The 19,334-nt window shown below is 37.8% G+C and overlaps 1 protein-coding gene across 1 annotated transcript in view; it reads right to left on the bottom strand.

Moving 5' to 3' along the window:
* The window catches only part of LOC107739605 (probable phospholipid-transporting ATPase IIB), a 42,468-nt gene extending 23,446 nt beyond the window's left edge, over window positions 1-19,022 (bottom strand). The window contains exons 1-10 of the mRNA XM_016551765.1: window positions 18,943-19,022; window positions 16,649-16,652; window positions 14,974-15,087; window positions 14,769-14,877; window positions 13,045-13,103; window positions 12,331-12,382; window positions 10,239-10,333; window positions 8,593-8,673; window positions 5,275-5,350; window positions 1,799-1,875 (exon numbers count right to left, since the gene is read on the bottom strand). Coding sequence (XP_016407251.1) covers window positions 1,799-1,875; window positions 5,275-5,350; window positions 8,593-8,673; window positions 10,239-10,333; window positions 12,331-12,382; window positions 13,045-13,103; window positions 14,769-14,877; window positions 14,974-15,087; window positions 16,649-16,652; window positions 18,943-19,022 — 747 coding nt within the window. The remainder of the gene's footprint in view (window positions 1-1,798; window positions 1,876-5,274; window positions 5,351-8,592; window positions 8,674-10,238; window positions 10,334-12,330; window positions 12,383-13,044; window positions 13,104-14,768; window positions 14,878-14,973; window positions 15,088-16,648; window positions 16,653-18,942) is intronic.
* Window positions 19,023-19,334: the final 312 nt, after the last annotated feature.

Genomic DNA, 19,334 nt, shown 5'->3' on the forward strand with positions numbered 1-19,334 from the left:
ATAAAAATACACCATGCTATAGGCCTAATATAAAATAACTTACACAAAGTTTAAAAAAAAAAGAGAAAGAAAATCAGCAAACACTGTGGAACCAAATAAATAAGAAATGGGCTATAGAACATTTATTAGCAAAACGAATAAGAAAGTTGGAGGCACAGCATACACCTTGATGTCAAATAAAATAAATAATTACACAAAGTTTAAATAAAGTAAAAATAAGCAAACACTGTGGAACCAAATAAATAAGAAATGAATATTTAAAAAAAAACTTCCAAAATCACCTTAGATAAACGGCAAAAGTCAACAGGCTTTTCAAAATCCAAAATATTGCCAAACAGGTGCTTTTGCATTTCTGTTTGAAACTAAATCTTCTGCCATCGTCTTGTCTTTCTCATCTCACTCTTCTTGTCAGTCAGCTCGACTCACTCTCCTCATGTGATAAATGAAATCTGACTCCTGCTCCTGCTGATCTGTGATGCGACTGTCGTTCGGCACGCTGCATTGAGCAGCCACATTCAGTTTTTAATTGTAGTCTCTGTTCTCTAACTGAACCAAATTATTTTTATTACTATAAAAAAAATAAAAACGACGGTGGTGGGTGGTGCCGCGATGGGCAAGTGATGTAGCCGGTGTTGCGGCTTAACACAGACTATTGCAGCATGCCTAGCAAGTCATGAAAGGAAACGGAGATGGGTAGATAAATCTGATTAACTTTGGGGTCAGCACTTTTTTTTTTCTAACAGTAAAGACATTTATAATGTTACAAAAGATTTATATTTTTAAATAATGCCTTTTTTCTACTGTATCAAAATAGAGTAGAAAAAAGAGAGCAGACTTTTTTCCTACTCTATTTTCTACTTTTTTTTATCAAAGAATACTGAAAAAAAATCTAATACAGTTTCCACAACAATAGTAAGCAACAGAACTGTTTTCAACTGATAATAATAAGAAATTATTTTTTGAGGATCAAATCAGCATATTAGAATGATTTCTGAAGGATTATGTGACACTTAAGACTGGAGTAATGGCTGCTAAAAAAATTCAGCTTTGCCATCACAGGAATAAATCACATTTTAAAATATATTTAAACAGTAAACTGTTTTAAATTAAAATAATATTTCACAATATTACAGTTTTACTGTATTTTTTTTATAAAATAAATGCAGTCTTGTTGAGCATAAGAGACTTCCTTTAAAAAACAACAACAAAAAAATCTTACCGACCCCACATTTTTTTAACAGTAGTGCACATACAAGCAGAACAATGTCAGAGCTCTGAACCATGTGGATAAGTTTAAAAAAGAAAAAAAAAAGCCAAAGACAGCAGGGGTCAGTTAAGGGAGGGGTAATGAGTGTAATGGGATTTGACGTTTTTAAGTTTAATTTTACAGCATTGACGTCCACTCTATTCTAATCATTAAGGGGAATTCTGCAGGATTAAGTCTCTGCCACAAATGTCACGCAAGCCCTTGGTTGGTTAATTTCCCTCTAGATTAATCTCTCTGGGGTTGTCCTGTCCAAATTCGTCACTAAGATCAGGGTTGAAAACCACCTCAACTGTTTGCTATTTTTATTCGGCTCGTTTCAATTCTATATTGAAAGGTTAAAGGGAAAAACAGTCCCTGGGCAATGTCTAGTGCGTATTGATAATACAACTGTAGATATCACAGCTCATACTTACATGTCATTAAATTGTGTGTGTCTGTGTTTTTTCCCAAACAATTAGCCTTTGGGAGGAAAACTAATTAAAGAAACCAAGTATTTTACTTATAAACACAAACAAAGACAAACAAACCCACCTTGTTTTTGGACTGTGACGTGTTCAGCACGCTTCTCATTTCTTTTCCCGTATATATGACCACACCTATGACAGTACCTATTAAAAAAAAAAAAAAAAGGACAAATTGGATGACTGATTGCAAACGGACGACAATAAATGAACAATTAGCTTAAAAAGTGTGTTTCCAGTTAACGGATGCAGCTGGGACTCAGACAAATGATTCAATATGTGGGACACCCAGAAATAAACCATTACAATGAGGCCTATTATAGTCAGATCAATGGTGCTGCTTTGGTAATGGACTGATTCATTAAAGTAAACTAATTACTGATGGAGTATGCAGCCTCACCACTAAACGAGGAAGCAGTGAAGTTCCACTTTTGTTTAAACACAGTAACATTAGGGGTGTAACAATATTCAAATCGAACCGAAGAACCATGGTACGTACGGCGAAACTCTCTTGGCCTACCTGCTGCTGAGGCACTTCAAACACGTATGGCCATGATGGTTTTGAATTGCTCGAATCACTTTGAAAAGGAAGGTACCATTAAGGGCAACAAATGCAGAAATCTGTCACATCTGTCAAATCTACATAAAATTATAATGAAAAACTACTGTAAAAGAATATGCCATGTTTCAGCGCACTGTAATGGAAAGAATGCGTCCACAGAGTTATATCTTCATGACTAGCACAGTCAAGTTCGCTTGTGCAGTCACTCACAGCCTTTTGTGAAACTGTAAGACAGTCTTCAATGCGCTCTCAGCCAAAGAGCACACAGCCACCTCTCAAACAGCTCGCGATTCTTGAGTGTCAGATTTAGTTATTACATTAATGATTAAAATAATTTCCTTATTGTCCGGCTATTCCATTTTATTTATCCATGGCACATGCATTTTTTTATATGTAGCCTAAGTAATGTTGTCCAATGACTTGTTTGCATTATTTTATTTACATTTTTTTAAGGCAATAGATTTTTTTGATAACACTTTACAAAGCAACAATTTTTAAAGTATCATTTGTTAATACATTAATTAACATGAACAGAGAGCAATCATTATTATAATTATTATTAAGTTAAAAGTGAATCTAGTGTTCTTTAGCGTTTCTGGTGATATGCCATGAACCCTACCCCCACAGCAAACAGAACCAAACCGAACCATACCGTGGCTCCAAAACCGTGATATGAACCGAACAGTGGCATTGCCATATCGTTACACCCCTAAGTAACACAATATAAAACGTGCTGCAACAGAGCTTAAATATTTCTCAATTTCTTTAAGCTTGACATCGTTTCATGTTTGGAAAGCAATGAATCCTAGGCTGCTCTCAAGGGGGTCTTTAATGGGCTAGGACTACAGGGCATATCGGTTACTCGCCCCATGGTGTTTTGTGTTGGGTCTGCTTGGCTGGATGGAATGACGTCACCAGACTGTGTTTTGTGGGGAGATATGGAAGGACTTTCTTTGGATGAAGGTCACACCATGGTGGGGAATAAGAAGAACCTCTAAAAACCCCTGGAGAACCAAGACAGGGGCAACCACAGATCAATGAAGGGCTGATCGCTGGCACAAACGCAGGCCGCTTGAAGGAATAGTACTGCTGTTATTGTTGGACTGGGATCAGATTCTAAACAACAGACCCCTAGGAGATGTCAGAGAAAACATAGCGGCAAAAACCAATCTCGGGCCTGTTCTTTGGGGACACATTTCACTGACACCGCAGGGACAGGACTGCAAAAAGCCAGACACTTTGGCTTCCCATTAACGGCTCCTCATATTTCTCTGCTCATGAGATTGTTTGAATAGAAGCAAGAAGAGTCTGGCGATCTCAAGTGACAAACAAACGGGAGAGTGAAGGGGGTCTTGAGTGATGCTGGCAGATCGCCTCGGTATCAACGGCACACTCTTCTACAACACAATAAACTCAAAAGATATTTGACCTGTGATAAATATTTCAGACCTCTGAGGCTTGTGTTTTTCTTATATTTCTATAAAAGAAATTTCGTGCTGGAAAAGACTTTGCTTACCAGATGCCACCACAGTGCTGGCCCACAGGGTGTTCTCAATACTCAAGCTCTCGTGGATGGGAGGGTCACAGTCCTCCTGGGGACAGAAGTCGAATATTAGTCCGGGTTTATACAGTCTGTTTTGATTTCATGGTTATCTTGCACAGGAAAGAGCAGTTATCAATTATGGCCTTTAAAAAGCAGGTCAATAAAAATGACAAAGACTCAAAGCACAAATAATGAATCGATGAACTTTCATCACGATGAACGGTAAGTAGGGAATTAGATAGCGGATTGCATTACACTAATGCCCGGTTAAGTGACACAGTCCATTTAGAGGGAACGGTGAAATCGGTTTGACATGATTTGCCTTGTTTACAAAAACAGCGCCATGCTGAACATCATAATAAGGCCTCGTTTAGTGTTACCACGCTTCGTGCTGAGCAGAATAGAACAGAATTTCTGACGCCAGGCCATAAATCAGGGGAGAAGCACAGAAATTAAATCTTTAAATGCTTTTTTCCACATTACATGTTGCAGCTGGGTGAATACGGATGATATCTAATTATCCTCTGTCAGTAGGGCATAATATACAGTGAGAAAGAGGGCCACACACATCGTGGCTGCTGAGACATGCGCACTGACACAGATAACGAGAGAGATGTGTCCTCTATTCAAGACGGCCCACATGTTCGTCATTTGTCTCTTTCTGGCCAACAGATGTAGCAATGCCAACCTGTCAGATTAAAAAAAAGTACAGAGAAAAAGTATTTTATCAGTGATAAGGCTCAAAGAAATGGGAGTGTTTTAAAGGTGCCATAGCATGCATTGATACAATATTTTAAATTGTTCTCTGATATCTACATAGAAGGTATGTGGCTTAGGTAAGGGCAAAAAATCTCCAGAAACGGTTTTACATGTCCATTTACAACCCTAGGATTTGTCCCTAGAATTAAATGGCCTGTTTTTACCTTATTTGGAAGGGTCATGAATAATAATGTTGAGCTCTGCTCTGATTGGCTGTTTCACAGTGCGGCTCATTTCAGTAGCTCACACAGCACGTGTGTTATTGTTGGACTGGGATCAGATTCTAAACAACAGACCCCTAGGAGATGTTGGAGAAAGCGTAGTGGCAAAAACCGATCTCGGACCTGTTCTTTAGGGACATGTTTCATTGACACCGCAGGGACAGGACTGCAAAAAGCCAGACACTTTGGCTTCCCATTAACGGCTCCTCATATTTCTCTGCTCATGAGATTGTTTGAATAGTAGCAGATGAGTCTGGCGATCTCAAGTGACAAACAAACGGGAGAACGAAGGGGGTCTTGAGTGATGCTGGCGGATCGCCTCGGTATCAACGGCACACTCTTCTACAACACAATAAACTCAAAAGATATTTGACCTGTGATGAATATTTCAGACCTCTGAGGCTTGTGCTTTTCTTATATTTCCATGAAAGAAATTTGGGGCTGGAAAAGACTTTGCTTACCAGATGCCACCACAGTGCTGGCCCACAGGGTGTTCTCAATACTCAAGCTCTCGTGGATGGGAGGGTCACAGTCCTCCTGGGGACAGAAGTCGAATATTAGTCCGGGTTTATACAGTCTGTTTTGATTTCATGGTTATCTTGCACAGGAAAGAGCAGTTATCAATTATGGCCTTTAAAAAGCAGGTCAATAAAAATGACAAAGACTCAAAGCACAAATAATGAATCGATGAACTTTCATCACGATGAACGGTAAGTAGGGAATTAGATAGCGGATTGCATTACACTAATGCCCGGTTAAGTGACACAGTCCATTTAGAGGGAACGGTGAAATCGGTTTGACTTGATTTGCCTTGTTTACAAAAACAGCGCCATGCTGAACATCATAATAAGGCCTCGTTTAGTGTTACCACGCTTCGTGCTGAGCAGAATAGAACAGAATTTCTGACGCCAGGCCATAAATCAGGGGAGAAGCACAGAAATTAAATCTTTAAATGCTTTTTTCCACATTACATGTTGCAGCTGGGTGAATACGGATGATATCTAATTATCCTCTGTCAGTAGGGCATAATATACAGTGAGAAAGAGGGCCACACACATCGTGGCTGCTGAGACATGCGCACTGACACAGATAACGAGAGAGATGTGTCCTCTATTCAAGACGGCCCACATGTTCGTCATTTGTCTCTTTCTGGCCAACAGATGTAGCAATGCCAACCTGTCAGATTAAAAAAAAGTACAGAGAAAAAGTATTTTATCAGTGATAAGGCTCAAAGAAATGGGAGTGTTTTAAAGGTGCCATAGCATGCATTGATACAATATTTTAAATTGTTCTCTGATATCTACATAGAAGGTATGTGGCTTAGGTAAGGGCAAAAAATCTCCAGAAACGGTTTTACATGTCCCGTTATTTTATTAGAACGCGCGTTATTTGTTTTCCGTGCCTTTCTGAATACAGACACCAACCCATCCCTGCACATCACATCCCCTGCACAGCCTGGAACATAACATTTATTTCCATGATTTGCCATTTTCGCTATTATCCTCGCTTTACCTGCAGAACTTCTGATGATTCGGCTGTGCAGGTTCGGCTGGCATAGAACATGGGCGGGTATATGCAAATGTTGGGGGCGTAACTATTAGTGATCCCGACTGTAACGTCACAGTCGGTGTTATGTTCTGATTCGCCTATTTTTCAGTGGTCTTTTGCATGCACGAGATTTACATACGAAGGAGGAAACAATTGTGTTTGAGGCTCACGGTATGTCATTTCCCAGTACAGTTATTATTCAACTATGCCAAGGTAAATACAGTTTTCCATTCTAGGGCACCTTGGACAGAAACATGGACAGAAACAGTTCCAAGATGAGCATTCATAATTCTTTTCTGCAGCAGTCAATCTGACAGTTTAATGAGAAACATTTGGCTGCATCATATTTAAGTGATAAAAACGGTCATAACTTAAAGGGATAGCTCATTCAAAAAAATGTTTAAAAATGTTGTCATTATTTGTTGTTCCTAACCTGTATGACTTTATTCCTAATCCAGAACATAAAAATAGATATTTTGAGAAATATCTCTGTGTTTTTGTCCAAACAGTGGAAGTCAATGCTCATCAAAATTGTTTAATTACAAATATTCTTCAAAATACCTTCTTATGTGTTCGGCAGAAGAAACAACGTAAATGATGACAATTTTAATCCTTGGGTGAACTATCCCTTTAATCTATAGTATGTGAACTGGTCAGTTTATGTCTAAATCAAGTGAAAGCCCCTTTCTGTCAACAAATATTTAGGCACATGCATTTATTTAGCTACACAAATGAGGATATATTTATTTTTGTTGATTTTGCGTTTTCATTATTTTTGCACTACCACAGTTTGGGGTCAATTTGTATTTATTTATTTTTTAAGAAATTAATACTTCTAATTAGTATGGACACATCAAATCAATCAAAAGTGACAATAAATACTTTTACATTATAACAAAATTTATCTTTCAAATAAATACAAAGAATATCCTTAAATCTACAACCACAAAGAAAGCGGGAGGTAAATTCCATGGACTGACCTCTCTGATACTAACAAAGGTGTGCGTGCACGTGACTTACATTAAGAATAATCATATTCACATTTGCATTTATAGATTGTTGTATCCAGAGTGACTTACAAATGAGAATAATACAAGCAGAAGCAATCAATCAAGTGATTAATCAATGGATTAAATTGTCATTTTAAGGGGCTGTATTGACGTCTGAACCATAAAACTTTATTAAAGGGATAGTTAGGGCTGCACGATTAATCGAATGCGATTGTCATGCGCATTTTGATAGTAATGCCGGTTCTGTAATCAGCAGGAAATCATCATCACGTGCTTTCAGATGGAGCAGAATTTACTACACATAGCCGTAGTTCACTGACAAGTTACGCAAAAAAAAAAAATCGCAGACGAGTGCAGCCCTAGGGATAGTTCACTCATAAATGAAAATTTTGTCATCATTTACTCACCCTCATGTCATTCCTAACTTGTATGGCTTTTACAGTGCTTTTGTTTTGTAATTTTTGAGCTTACCAGTCCCAGTCCTCACTCACTTTCATTATATTTAATAGACAATAATCTTCAAAAACACATATTTTGTATTCCACAGAAGAAAGTAAGATTTATGGGTCTAGACAACATCACGGTGAGTAAATAACAGCAACATTTTTGCATGAACTACTCCTTTAAATAAATAAAGCACTGAAGTGGCTATAAGGTGCAGCAAGTGTGCGGGTAGTAAAGAACTGTGGGAAACAGCGTTTGGAAGTGTGTCCCTGTAGCTACAGATTTGTGAAAGCAGGCTCAGGAGGGTGACTCAGCGCAGGAAGTGATCTTCTGCCCCTGCATGCTGTGTGGTCAAGAGCGAAGACTTCAAACAAAGACAGGCTTCATGTGGGGGGTCTCTTTTTTCTTTTTCCTCCCTCTCTCTTTCTCCGGTACTGCGCTAATCTGCTGTTAATAAGGAACTGTGCTCGCCCAATGGGCTGGGAGTGAGCCTAACAACCCGTGATGTCATCAGCGTTGCAAGGAATGCTTCTTGTTGGCTGGTTTTACATTCCAGAGACACTTCAGCTCAGTCATGTGAACAGGCACACTTTGAGAATCCATGTTATTTTAATGTGCAATTAAAAACAGCGGTTAAGTTTAGTTTACTGGGCAACAACACAACATTAAATACCTCTACAAAAACCTAACAACGGGTTTAAATTGGGGCTGTGATGTCACAGCTCATGCTAAACAAAGCCTCGTAAAAATTCCTTCATTAACAGCAGTTTTTCTTACCCATGTGAAGTTCCCCTCAAAACTGTGAATGTCCAGTTCAGGCTTCTGGGCGTAAACGTACGCGCTGATAGAGAAGAGATCCTGCGGATAGTAAGCGGAAAAGGTCAAGAAAAAACATTACCTCAATAAATCAGCACCAGAAATGTCAGCCGATGAACAAAGTTCTGGGCTTGGCCCAAACCCAACCTCTTGTTCGTGCAAGTATTATGGCAGGACTTAAAGTGACTAGCAATCAGAGTGATTCTCATGAAAATAAGCCCCTTCTGAGATCCTGCCACAAGTCTGAATTTCAAACAGAACAGATAATGCAGACAAAACAACATAATTAAAACAAAACGAAACTTTGACTGGCTGCTTAGAAATTATAATGACTTTTGCATTCGATGACGTATCCGCAAGTATGAAAAACAGGGATGTTTAGCAATCTGACCGTCAAGCCCACCAGACACCTGATCCGACCACTCCCGCTGCTTTACTGCAGCAATCATTCGGCAACTTGCTGAAATTTTAATTCTGTGATCACATTAAGTGGTTTCGGAAAGACAAATACAAACGTGAACCCTTGCTCGAGGTGAGTGTCATCTCCACACCGATGGCACCGGGAGACAGGCCGTTTGGCGGATTCCAGTTGTCTCTTGGGGTAAAGTTACCGGCCCATGTGAAACAAACCCTCCGGCCAGTAAATCAGATACACAGTGATATCAAACATGAGCCTTCGTATCATCAGCCTGAGAGAGTCTGAGTGTGGGACACATCACTCACTGTCTAGGGGGGTAAAGTTACAGACCCATCCGAGAGCAGAACAGAAGGAGCTGAAATGTGATTTGGGATGCAGCAGCTTTTGCTCCAGAAGTAGATGGGTGATGATGTCTTTGACAGCTCAAATCATCTAAAGCCCCGTTCATACCAAGAACGATAACTATAAAGATAATGATATTAGCGTCCACACCAGCGAACGATATCGTCTGTTTATTCTAAGCGCAATTCGCAGCTTCCAGTCTGTCTCTCCATCTAGCTGATCTGTTCTAATAAAATACGAACCTGGAAAACAAATACATTATCTTAAATCTGACAGAAAAAAAAAGGGTCTGAAAGTTGCTAAATCTAGTGCTAAAGTCGCGCTCGTGTGTGTGAGACGCGGAAGCTGATGGCAGGGGGCGGTGGATATTTGTGGCGGTCAATGTGGATGTGTTCTTCTGTCATCACGTTCTATTAGTTCTACAGCTTCAGTTTCTGAACTTTCACGCTTAGTAACACATACAGCTGTTCCCTCACCACAGTGCAACAGTGAAAAGGGACCCCTTTCAAACAGTGTTGCGTTCCGAACGTTGTTTAAGCGACATACACCGGTATTGCGGTATTTTAAAAATGAATATCATAACAAAAATAAACACCGGTATTCGGTATGAACCGGTATACCGCCCAGCACTACTACTTTGGTATAAAACATTTATATGTGCCAAGCATAAATGCACCATTAATAGACTTGAAATGTAAAAGACTAGGACTAGATCATAACATCGTATTTCATACAAGAAGTCAAGCGTGCTGCAATTGCCAAATATTTGTATAATTTATTATTAACAGGCATTACGATCACAGCAATATCGAAAATGTACTGTTTTTGTGCAAGACGAGGTTCATACCCCTAAGGCAGGTAGTCTTTGAGTGCAAGCAACAGCGATTCGCAGCTTCCAGTCTGTCTCTCCATCTAGCTGATCTGTTCTAATAAAACACGAACCTGGAAAACAAATACATTATCTTAAATCTGACAGAAAAAAAATATTCTTTCAAAAGTCAAATTTAACCTGACAACTTCCAATAATCCATTCTGGTGTATTATCTTTATTTAGAAAAGTGAGAGGGATGGAGACGTATGCGTGAAGGACGCATTTGTTATGGGCCAAAACCTTGGCCCCTATACACTAAAGAACTCTGAATGCTTAACATATTGTTCATATTGATCTTGGACAAGACTGATATAACAGTAGGCAATAGACAGGAAAGGTCATTGTCTTTAAGCTCTCAGAGCAAAAGTTTCAGTGTTCATCATGCTCTATATACTGAGATTGCCAAAAGTATCAAACCTTGCTGAAGCACAACCTGTCAAAATGTCTACACACACACACACACATCTGTTCTAATAAAACACGAACCTGGAAAACAAATACATTATCTTAAATCTGACAGAAAAAAAATATTCTTTCAAAAGTCAAATTTAACCTGACAACTTCCAATAATCCATTCTGGTGTATTATCTTTATTTAGAAAAGTGAGAGGGATGGAGACGTATGCGTGAAGGACGCATTTGTTATGGGCCAAAACCTTGGCCCCTATACACTAAAGAACTCTGAATGCTTAACATATTGTTCATATTGATCTTGGACAAGACTGATATAACCGTAGGCAATAGACAGGAAAGGTCATTGTCTTTAAGCTCTCAGAGCAAAAGTTTCAGTGTTCATCATGCTCTATATACTGAGATTGCCAAAAGTATCAAACCTTGCTGAAGCACAACCTGTCAAAATGTCTACACACACACACACACATATATGAACAATATGAAAATAAAGATAATACACACACATATATATCTATTTTTAAGGAAAAAAATTTGTGGAAATTGTAAGCGATAATGCAAAAAAAAGGACCCTATAAATAAATAAATACATAAATAAATTATGCTGGGTGAAATATGGACATGTTCATTACGTTTCAGTATTCCATATACAACACAACAGAGCATCTGCTCACCAAGAAATGGTTAATGTATAAATAAAATAATAATTACTATTCACTATTATTTTAACTGTCCATTTTAAAAATGAATCAAATCTGAAAATATTTCTAGATACAGAAAAACTGGAAATATTTATAGATACAAAAGATCTAGCAAGCAAACATGAGAAATGGAATTAAGCTAAAATTTACAGCATAAAAGACTGAAAAGTATTTTATAATATTATTTCCAAATTGTTAAAAATCTTAAAATGTAAGTAACTTTAAAGAGCTATATAGAGTCTACCACAGCTAAAAACCAGAAACAGATAAAAGAAAAAAAATTTTTTTAAGCTTTTCTGATTTTAATTTTGCTATCTATAGAAAGCAATTGCAGCATCTGGCGAAAGCTGTACACCCCCAAAATACTGTAACAATGTATCATAATGTGACTAAGTCATTTATATGGCTCCGTGCCAGGTAAACACTGGTAATCATACACACACTCTCTCACTTTCACACAGAGAACATTCTTACTCAGTATGCAAGAATTAAAAGTGCCACTTTAAACTAGTAAGTGAAGCACCAGCAGTGTTCACAAGAAATTACAAAACCAAGAGGCTATTAAAGCACACTTTTCAAGAGAATCAGAGCTAATCAAAAGATAAAACAATAGATAAATTGTTCAAAATTAAGACAAAGCATTTGGACACTTTGTGGTTATAAAACGCTAGTGGAACGTGCATAGTTAATCTGATGAACTAATTGTGGTAAGACACTTGTGTGAACTTGGGTGGAATTGACTTCATAAATTTACAAAAAATGAACTGTTATCTAAATTTTTTATATATAAGAAAATTAAGTAATAAAACTTCAATTCATAGAATGAGCTCTACAAGCGGCTCACAGGCTCCATATGGGCTACAAGGTACCCGCGGGCACACTGTTGGAAACCACTGACTAATGACACAAGTAGTTATCATCTGAAAGCTTCGCTTGTATGTGAACAGTCAAACTCACCAGTCTTCTCTGAGGTTCTCAGCAAAATCATATCAGCAGGAATTCTCTGATTCTATAAAACAAAACATTACACATCGGTCAGAGGCAGATGGGCTTTCCGTACTATCTCCGTTTTAAAAATGAGTGAGTTGCCCACCTAGGCAGCATAGAATCTTCAGAGATATTAATATACAGTGGGTACGGAAAGTATTCAGACCACCTTAAATTTTTCACTCTTTGTTATATTGCAGCCATTTGCTAAAATCATTTAAGTTAATTTTTTTTCCTCATTTCTCTGAGGTTCTCAGCAAAATCATATCAGCAGGAATTCTCTGATTCTATAAAACAAAACATTACACATCGGTCAGAGGCAGATGGGCTTTCCGTACTATCTCCGTTTTAAAAATGAGTGAGTTGCCCACCTAGGCAGCATAGAATCTTCAGAGATATTAATATATTAGTTATGCTGAACTTAGCAATAATGTGGCCATATACGTATGTTATTGACTCCGGTTCTGTAACGTTAGTCCTATTTTAGCGTTGCGTTGAATAATTGAACAAGGTCATTTCCCTAGCAAGCAATTAAAGCGAACCACAGACAGCGAGGGGAGAGACAGACACAATGTCCCACTGAAAGAATGACAGGATTTCATGTGACGGATCACGTAGCAGCAAGTTTATGCTGATACCTTGAACAACAAAAGAGAGGAAGGGATAAAAAAAAGGACAACAAACCTTTTCCACAATGATTAAATCTCCAACCTGTATGTCTGAGCTCTTTACTTGGACCTTCCCTGAAAAACAAGATGGACAAATAATTGTAATTAGAAATGAATTATTTAGCCTTAGGTGATAAATGAGACCTGCGCCCAAATTTATATTTAATAAAGACACTTTTTAAAATGATAAATATTAGGATTGTCAAAGTTAACATATCAAGTAGGATTATCTGTTTGATTTCACAACTTTCATTCTGTTCTGTGTGATTTTTTCTAGCTGACTGGGACTGAACAGAGTCGCTAAGATTTCACACACATGTAGAAAAAAGCCCCAAGCAGAGTACCCGTTTCCCACTAGATGGAGAAAGACATTCTTTATGGATAATTTATTTCTAAATTATAGACAGGGCGTTTAACAGAAGTCATTTGCATTCTTTGTATGGTGAAATTGAATTATCATCAAAGATCAACAAGTGACATGTCACCCAAGAGTAAAGCACCGTCATTCACAGAAATGTGGAGGCTTTGACCTTTACACATGTAATAACGTTCCTAAAATTATTAAATTGCATATTTTGCATAAAGTTACTGAATTGCATATTGCATAGTTAGAGAAATATAGTGTATTTTTTGAACAGGTGAGACGAGTGACATAAATACAAGTCAAACACTATAATTTCATGTTATTTAGATATCTTACATTAAACCGGATGCTAATAAAATGCAAGATTAATAGTGATTAAATATTTAATAAACTAATTATATAATGCATGCATTTGTATAATTTTACAACAATTGCAAAACCTGAGGTAAACGATTTTAGCGGTCTAAAATGTTGGATGTCCCTACCTACAATGTAAACAGCACAAATCACTTAAAGGGGTCATCGGATGCCCATTTTCCACAAGTTGATATGATTCTTTGGGGTCTTAATGAAAAGTCTATAACATACTTTGGTTAAAATTTCTCAATGGTAGTGTAAAAAACACCCTTTTTACCATGTCAAAATCAGCTGTTTTCAGCACGCCGTTCTAGTCCATGTTGCTTTAAATGCTAATGAGCTCTGCTCACACCGCCCCTCTCTTCCGTGGGGTGACAAGCAGACTGTAAACTTCAGCCACGAAACTTGCTAACTAGCACATATTAGGAAAGGCGAATTGCAAAGATTCATAAAAAAAAACCTTATACACACTTCTTCTGTAGATGTCGCTGGATCACGAATGATTCGCGCAAACATAAACGCATTTAGGCAGACCGGGGATCGTCGCATTCCCTTCAAATCAAAAGTAATGTTAATCCTCTGCGTCTTCAGCGGCTCAGATGTCGGGAGTAAATGACGACTGCTATGTTCATTATTACATCCAACAACAGAACACCTCAATCGCTTAATCTGAGACGTTCTTGTCTTCCCCTGCACCGGAGTCGACACAATGGCGAACTGATGACAGCTCACTCAGGGCGGATCTAAGGTAAGACGGCCTTGTCAATCAACTATCGTGGGAGGGGCCTATACAGAACTACGTCATTCTGACAGGAACAACAACAAAAGTGAATTTTGCATCCGATGACCCCTTTAAAAAACGGCAGATAAACTCATTATCATTTCTTTCCATTAATACATCATCTTCATAGGTTCCAAATGAAGTAACTCTTGGAGAGTCAATGGAGTTCAAAACATGATGCTCTGTTCATATTACATAACATGTATAATATCATCAGGATGTGTTACATTGTGGTCACCTCTCACTGTGAGTTTACTGTACAGCTGGGAATTCATCTCTTTATCTCTCCTGCAGCGCCGAACTTCGTCAACTGCCTCTCTCACCATAGTGACAGCCAACACAAAGCCCTGGACGACAAGAAAAAAAAAAGGAACAACAAAAGTAACTACTGAATTTATATTTTTGAGTTCAATTTCCATCTTTGTGTGGTTGGATGTACTCACCAGCGGGGCCCAGTAAGTGTACAAATATCCTATCTTTAGTGATGGAACAAACTGAGAACAAGCCACTACCAAAAAATACAAGTTGAGGAAGAACTTAAACTGCTGGTAAAGAACCTAAAACAAAACAAAGAGAAAGCACCAAAAATAAATCATCATCATGCAATATATTTTATGAAGATTTGATCAAATACCCATGACAAATTGAATCGAAAAATGTAAGGTATTTGACAGTAATACACGTAACTGGACTGCAGTTCTGTTGTCTGCCGCTTTAAAAGCTTGAGCTCTTTAAAGTCTGATTCTGAATATCAATGTTTTATCATTCTTCAACTAGAAATAAAAAAACATTCTGAACGTTATTTCAACAATATCGTTCCTCTGTGTTGTTATGGTTATAACTGAGGTATGGACTTCCCTGTTCTCATAGAATTAGCTTATTAAAATTTTATAATTATAGTTATGATATAAACAGGCCTTTACAGTCAAAACCAAACTATTTGTAATCAAGTTTTAAATCTGAGGCCATTCACAAAGAAAAGGTTCTCATGATATCTTTTAATTGTTGTCGTGTGTAAGTATGCATCAGAGAGACGTCTTTGGCCCATGCATTATATTTGGCATTTTTGTGACACACAGTCAAGTTAAAAAAGTGGTTCATGTTAGACTGACAAATACTAAGTCTAATTGACTAATTTAAGAGCACTGGGATATTGTAGGAAACATTTTAAAGGGGTCATATGATGCGATTTCATTTTTTCCTTTCTCTTTAGAGTGTTCCAAGCTCTTGGTGCATAAAGAAGATCTGTAAAGTTGCAAAGACTAAAGTCTCAAATCCAAAGAGATATTCTTTATAAAAGTTAAGAGTTAGCCACACCTACCTAAAAAAAGCTAAATAATTGCTAAGCTACAAAAAGAGCATAGATTTTGTTTCGAATTAAGATGTCATGTCACAAATGTAATAAACAGACACTGTTTGTTTCCCAAAACAGCATTCCTACTTTCATTATTAACTCTCAAATTTAAAAAAGACATTATGCAATGAAATAAGGACATTTTTAAAGGCGCCTACATGAATGAGTGGAATAAAAAATGCAGAAGTCGAGGGATCTGTTCCTCTCTCACACTGTGTTCCTCATTTATCGAGACGAGTCTCAAACCCAGATCAGCAGAATGCTATTGTGACACTCTGAAACAGCCGACATCCCGAGAGGATATCAACTTCCACCCACACAAAAGCCTGACCGTTTCTGCACCAGATCCACTTTAGCCTTAGCGTCAAAACCTGCACACTCCCTTTTCACTCTAGAGCTGTCTGTGGATAGATTTAATTCATGCAATTAGGCCTCGGTGACCACTGTAAACACTGACAGGCTTTTGCAGTTGAACACTGAAAAAAGCATAATACCTACCAGCCTCAAACCTTGCTGACTGAACAGGCCTCCTCAGGTAATGATATTGTGTCTGTTAAATTATTAAAGAAGCGTAATACACTCACAATGGAGGACATTAACAACCTACAAACTCTAGTCCTAGGGATCTTAAAAGCAACACTCCCTTTTCCACTAAAAGAATGAATCAGGAAGAAATACATTTGAGAGTTCAGAGAGTGAATCATATTTGATCCTCCGCAACACACCGGACGCCCACATTGTGTAGTGAAGGGTACTGCACTTACTGAACTGTATGGTAAAAGAAATCAGATCACCATTAAACTTGCTCAAAAAATCAAGCATGTTTGAACATGTTTTACCATATTTAATGTGCTCTATGTATGCATGTTGATCAATGTTTATATGTAAATAATAGCCTAAATTAAATCTGTTCATCATATAAAGTGACTTGGAACACTTGGATTAAAACGCTCAATTTATATGGACTGTTTACAATGTCTTTTCGAATCCTGAATGTTTTGGTGGAATGGACTTTCAATGGAGGAACAGAAATCTCTCAGGTGATTAAAGAATAGTTCACCTAAAAATGAAAATTTACTCAACCTCTGGACATCCAAAGTAGATATAGAGTAGAAGATGAATTTGTTTCTTCATCTGAACAGATTTGGAGAAATTTAGCATTACATCACGTTCACCAATGGATCCTCTGCAGTGAATGGGTGCCGTCAGAATGAGAGTCCAAACAGCTGATAAAAGTAATCCACAGTAATCCACAGCATGACTCCAATCCATCAATTAACGTCTTGTAAAACGAAAAGCAGCATGTTTGTAGGAAACAATCTATCATTAAGGCTTGTGTTTTGGGCAGAAACAGTAGTTTAAAGTTAAAACTCCTTAATGATGGATTTGTTTCTTCCAAACTGGAGTTGTGGGGATTAATTATACATTATCGTCGTGATGTTTTAATCAGCTGACTGAACTCTTATTCTGAAGGCAACTTGGATGGCCTGAGGAGGAGTACTATTTCAGCACATTTTCATTTTTGGGTGAACTGTTAAAAATACCTTCATTTTGAAGATGAATGAAAGTCTTATGGGTTTGAAACAATATGAGGGTAAATGAGTAAGTCAGGATGCTCAAACAATCAACCTACACATGGTTCACTTATAGCTGGCTATGCATAATAATTTCTCAATGATTTCGGGGCGAAATATGGTCCAGACATATTCTTGACAAGTTTCGTGAGATTCGCCATTATAAGAGACTTTGAACTAATGGGAAATGACAAATATTAGCTCTACAAAGGCTAATCGGTTCCTGCCACAGTAGGCAAGTTATTATTGAGGTATGTCAACAAAAACATATCACTCTGACATGTGTCTGTGGATTTTAGCCTTTGATGTCCATTAAAAAATACTTTTTGGTTAAACCGTCAAAATAAAGACAACTAAGTTAGCTGACCGTTGTAATCATAAAATTATACAGTCGAGCAGGGCCAATGCAAGACATTCGTAGCTCGCAGGCCCACCACTGATATTTATATTCAATTGTATGATAAAAGAAATCAGATCACCACCAAATCTGCTTAACCACCCATATAAATCAAGAAAGACAACAGAATAAGCAAAGTATGATCCAAACATAGCTGGTGGTCCAATGAATCTCTCCTAACTGTGGTCAGTTCTTCTGCTCTTCTTTTTCCTCCTCAATAAAACACAAAACGATTTACAAAGTGATTATGTGCAATAGCATTACCCCAAACAATGAAATCAAATTAAGCAATCACTTTGGTTTTGGTCTATACTCTCAAGCAGCAATGCCACAAGTGGTCCTTAACTGTCAGTATTTGACAAAGAGCTGGATGCCATAAATACAGATCCTGTCTGCTGTTAGGCTGTTTATGCGGTTCATGAAAACCAGATGGACAATAGTTCCTAAATGAATATCTTTGCCATATTTGCCTCGCATAAACCGTGAGAAAACAGTTTGCAGCGATATCTCGTCAAGCTCAGAATCAGAAGACCATGGCATGTGACGCGTATAATAACGTTACCTGAGGCGAATTAGATGCTGTACGAGATATGCTACAGATGGAACAAAGATGGTCTAATGATAAACCAAAAACTCGTGACATATTCTATGAATGTACCTGACGCACGTGAATTGTGTTTTAGGTGCTTTGTGATGTTTCATGAATGTTCTATATACATATTCTATGTGATTTTACATGAGATGCTCCACAAATGTACTCACAGCTACAGAGTATCTCATGAGCGTGTCATAATACGCTTCAGTGAATGTACCTAAGATGTTTCATGAGTAGGAACAGGAATGACAAACATCTCACATGATTATATCACGTCTTAATCACCACAGGCATCTCTCTGGGAGTCTTGTATCCTCTCACGTGCTATCAACTGTAATCTGACACTGCCGCTAGCGTTAGCCCGTTAGCACTGAACTCCGGAACCGTGGTATAAACAAACCCAATATCGACACATACGTTATTGTAACAACTCAGATGAGAGTCTTGTGTTTAAAAACAGTGTTTAAGTTTAATATCCTACCGTCTACATACCTGGCAGGTCTACCAGCATTATAATACGCAGTTTTTCTTGAATTCTTCCGTACAGGATTCAGAGGGATGCTGTCTGCCATCTTTGCTCGGCTACGTATGAATGTCGTCACGTCCGGACTAGAGTGAGGGAAATATCTGCTGTAATCTGGAAAAATTATTTTGAACGTCTATCATTTTATTTTAATTGAATTCATGGGCTATCGTTGATGGTTTAACATTAGACGTCTTATCAGTGTTGTCCTGCTGTCCTTTGAAGGCTTTGTTCCCAAATGAGGCCAATATTTTGCATTTAAATAACAATAATATAATTATTTAAGTGTATATATATTTATAACAATGTCTGACACAAGTTTACGTTACAACACAGACACATACCGAAAGACAGAGATAGA

The sequence above is a fragment of the Sinocyclocheilus rhinocerous genome, unplaced genomic scaffold (assembly GCF_001515625.1).
Source record: "Sinocyclocheilus rhinocerous isolate Xijiao unplaced genomic scaffold, SAMN03320098_v1.1 scaffold314, whole genome shotgun sequence".
Classification (NCBI taxonomy): domain Eukaryota; kingdom Metazoa; phylum Chordata; class Actinopteri; order Cypriniformes; family Cyprinidae; genus Sinocyclocheilus; species Sinocyclocheilus rhinocerous.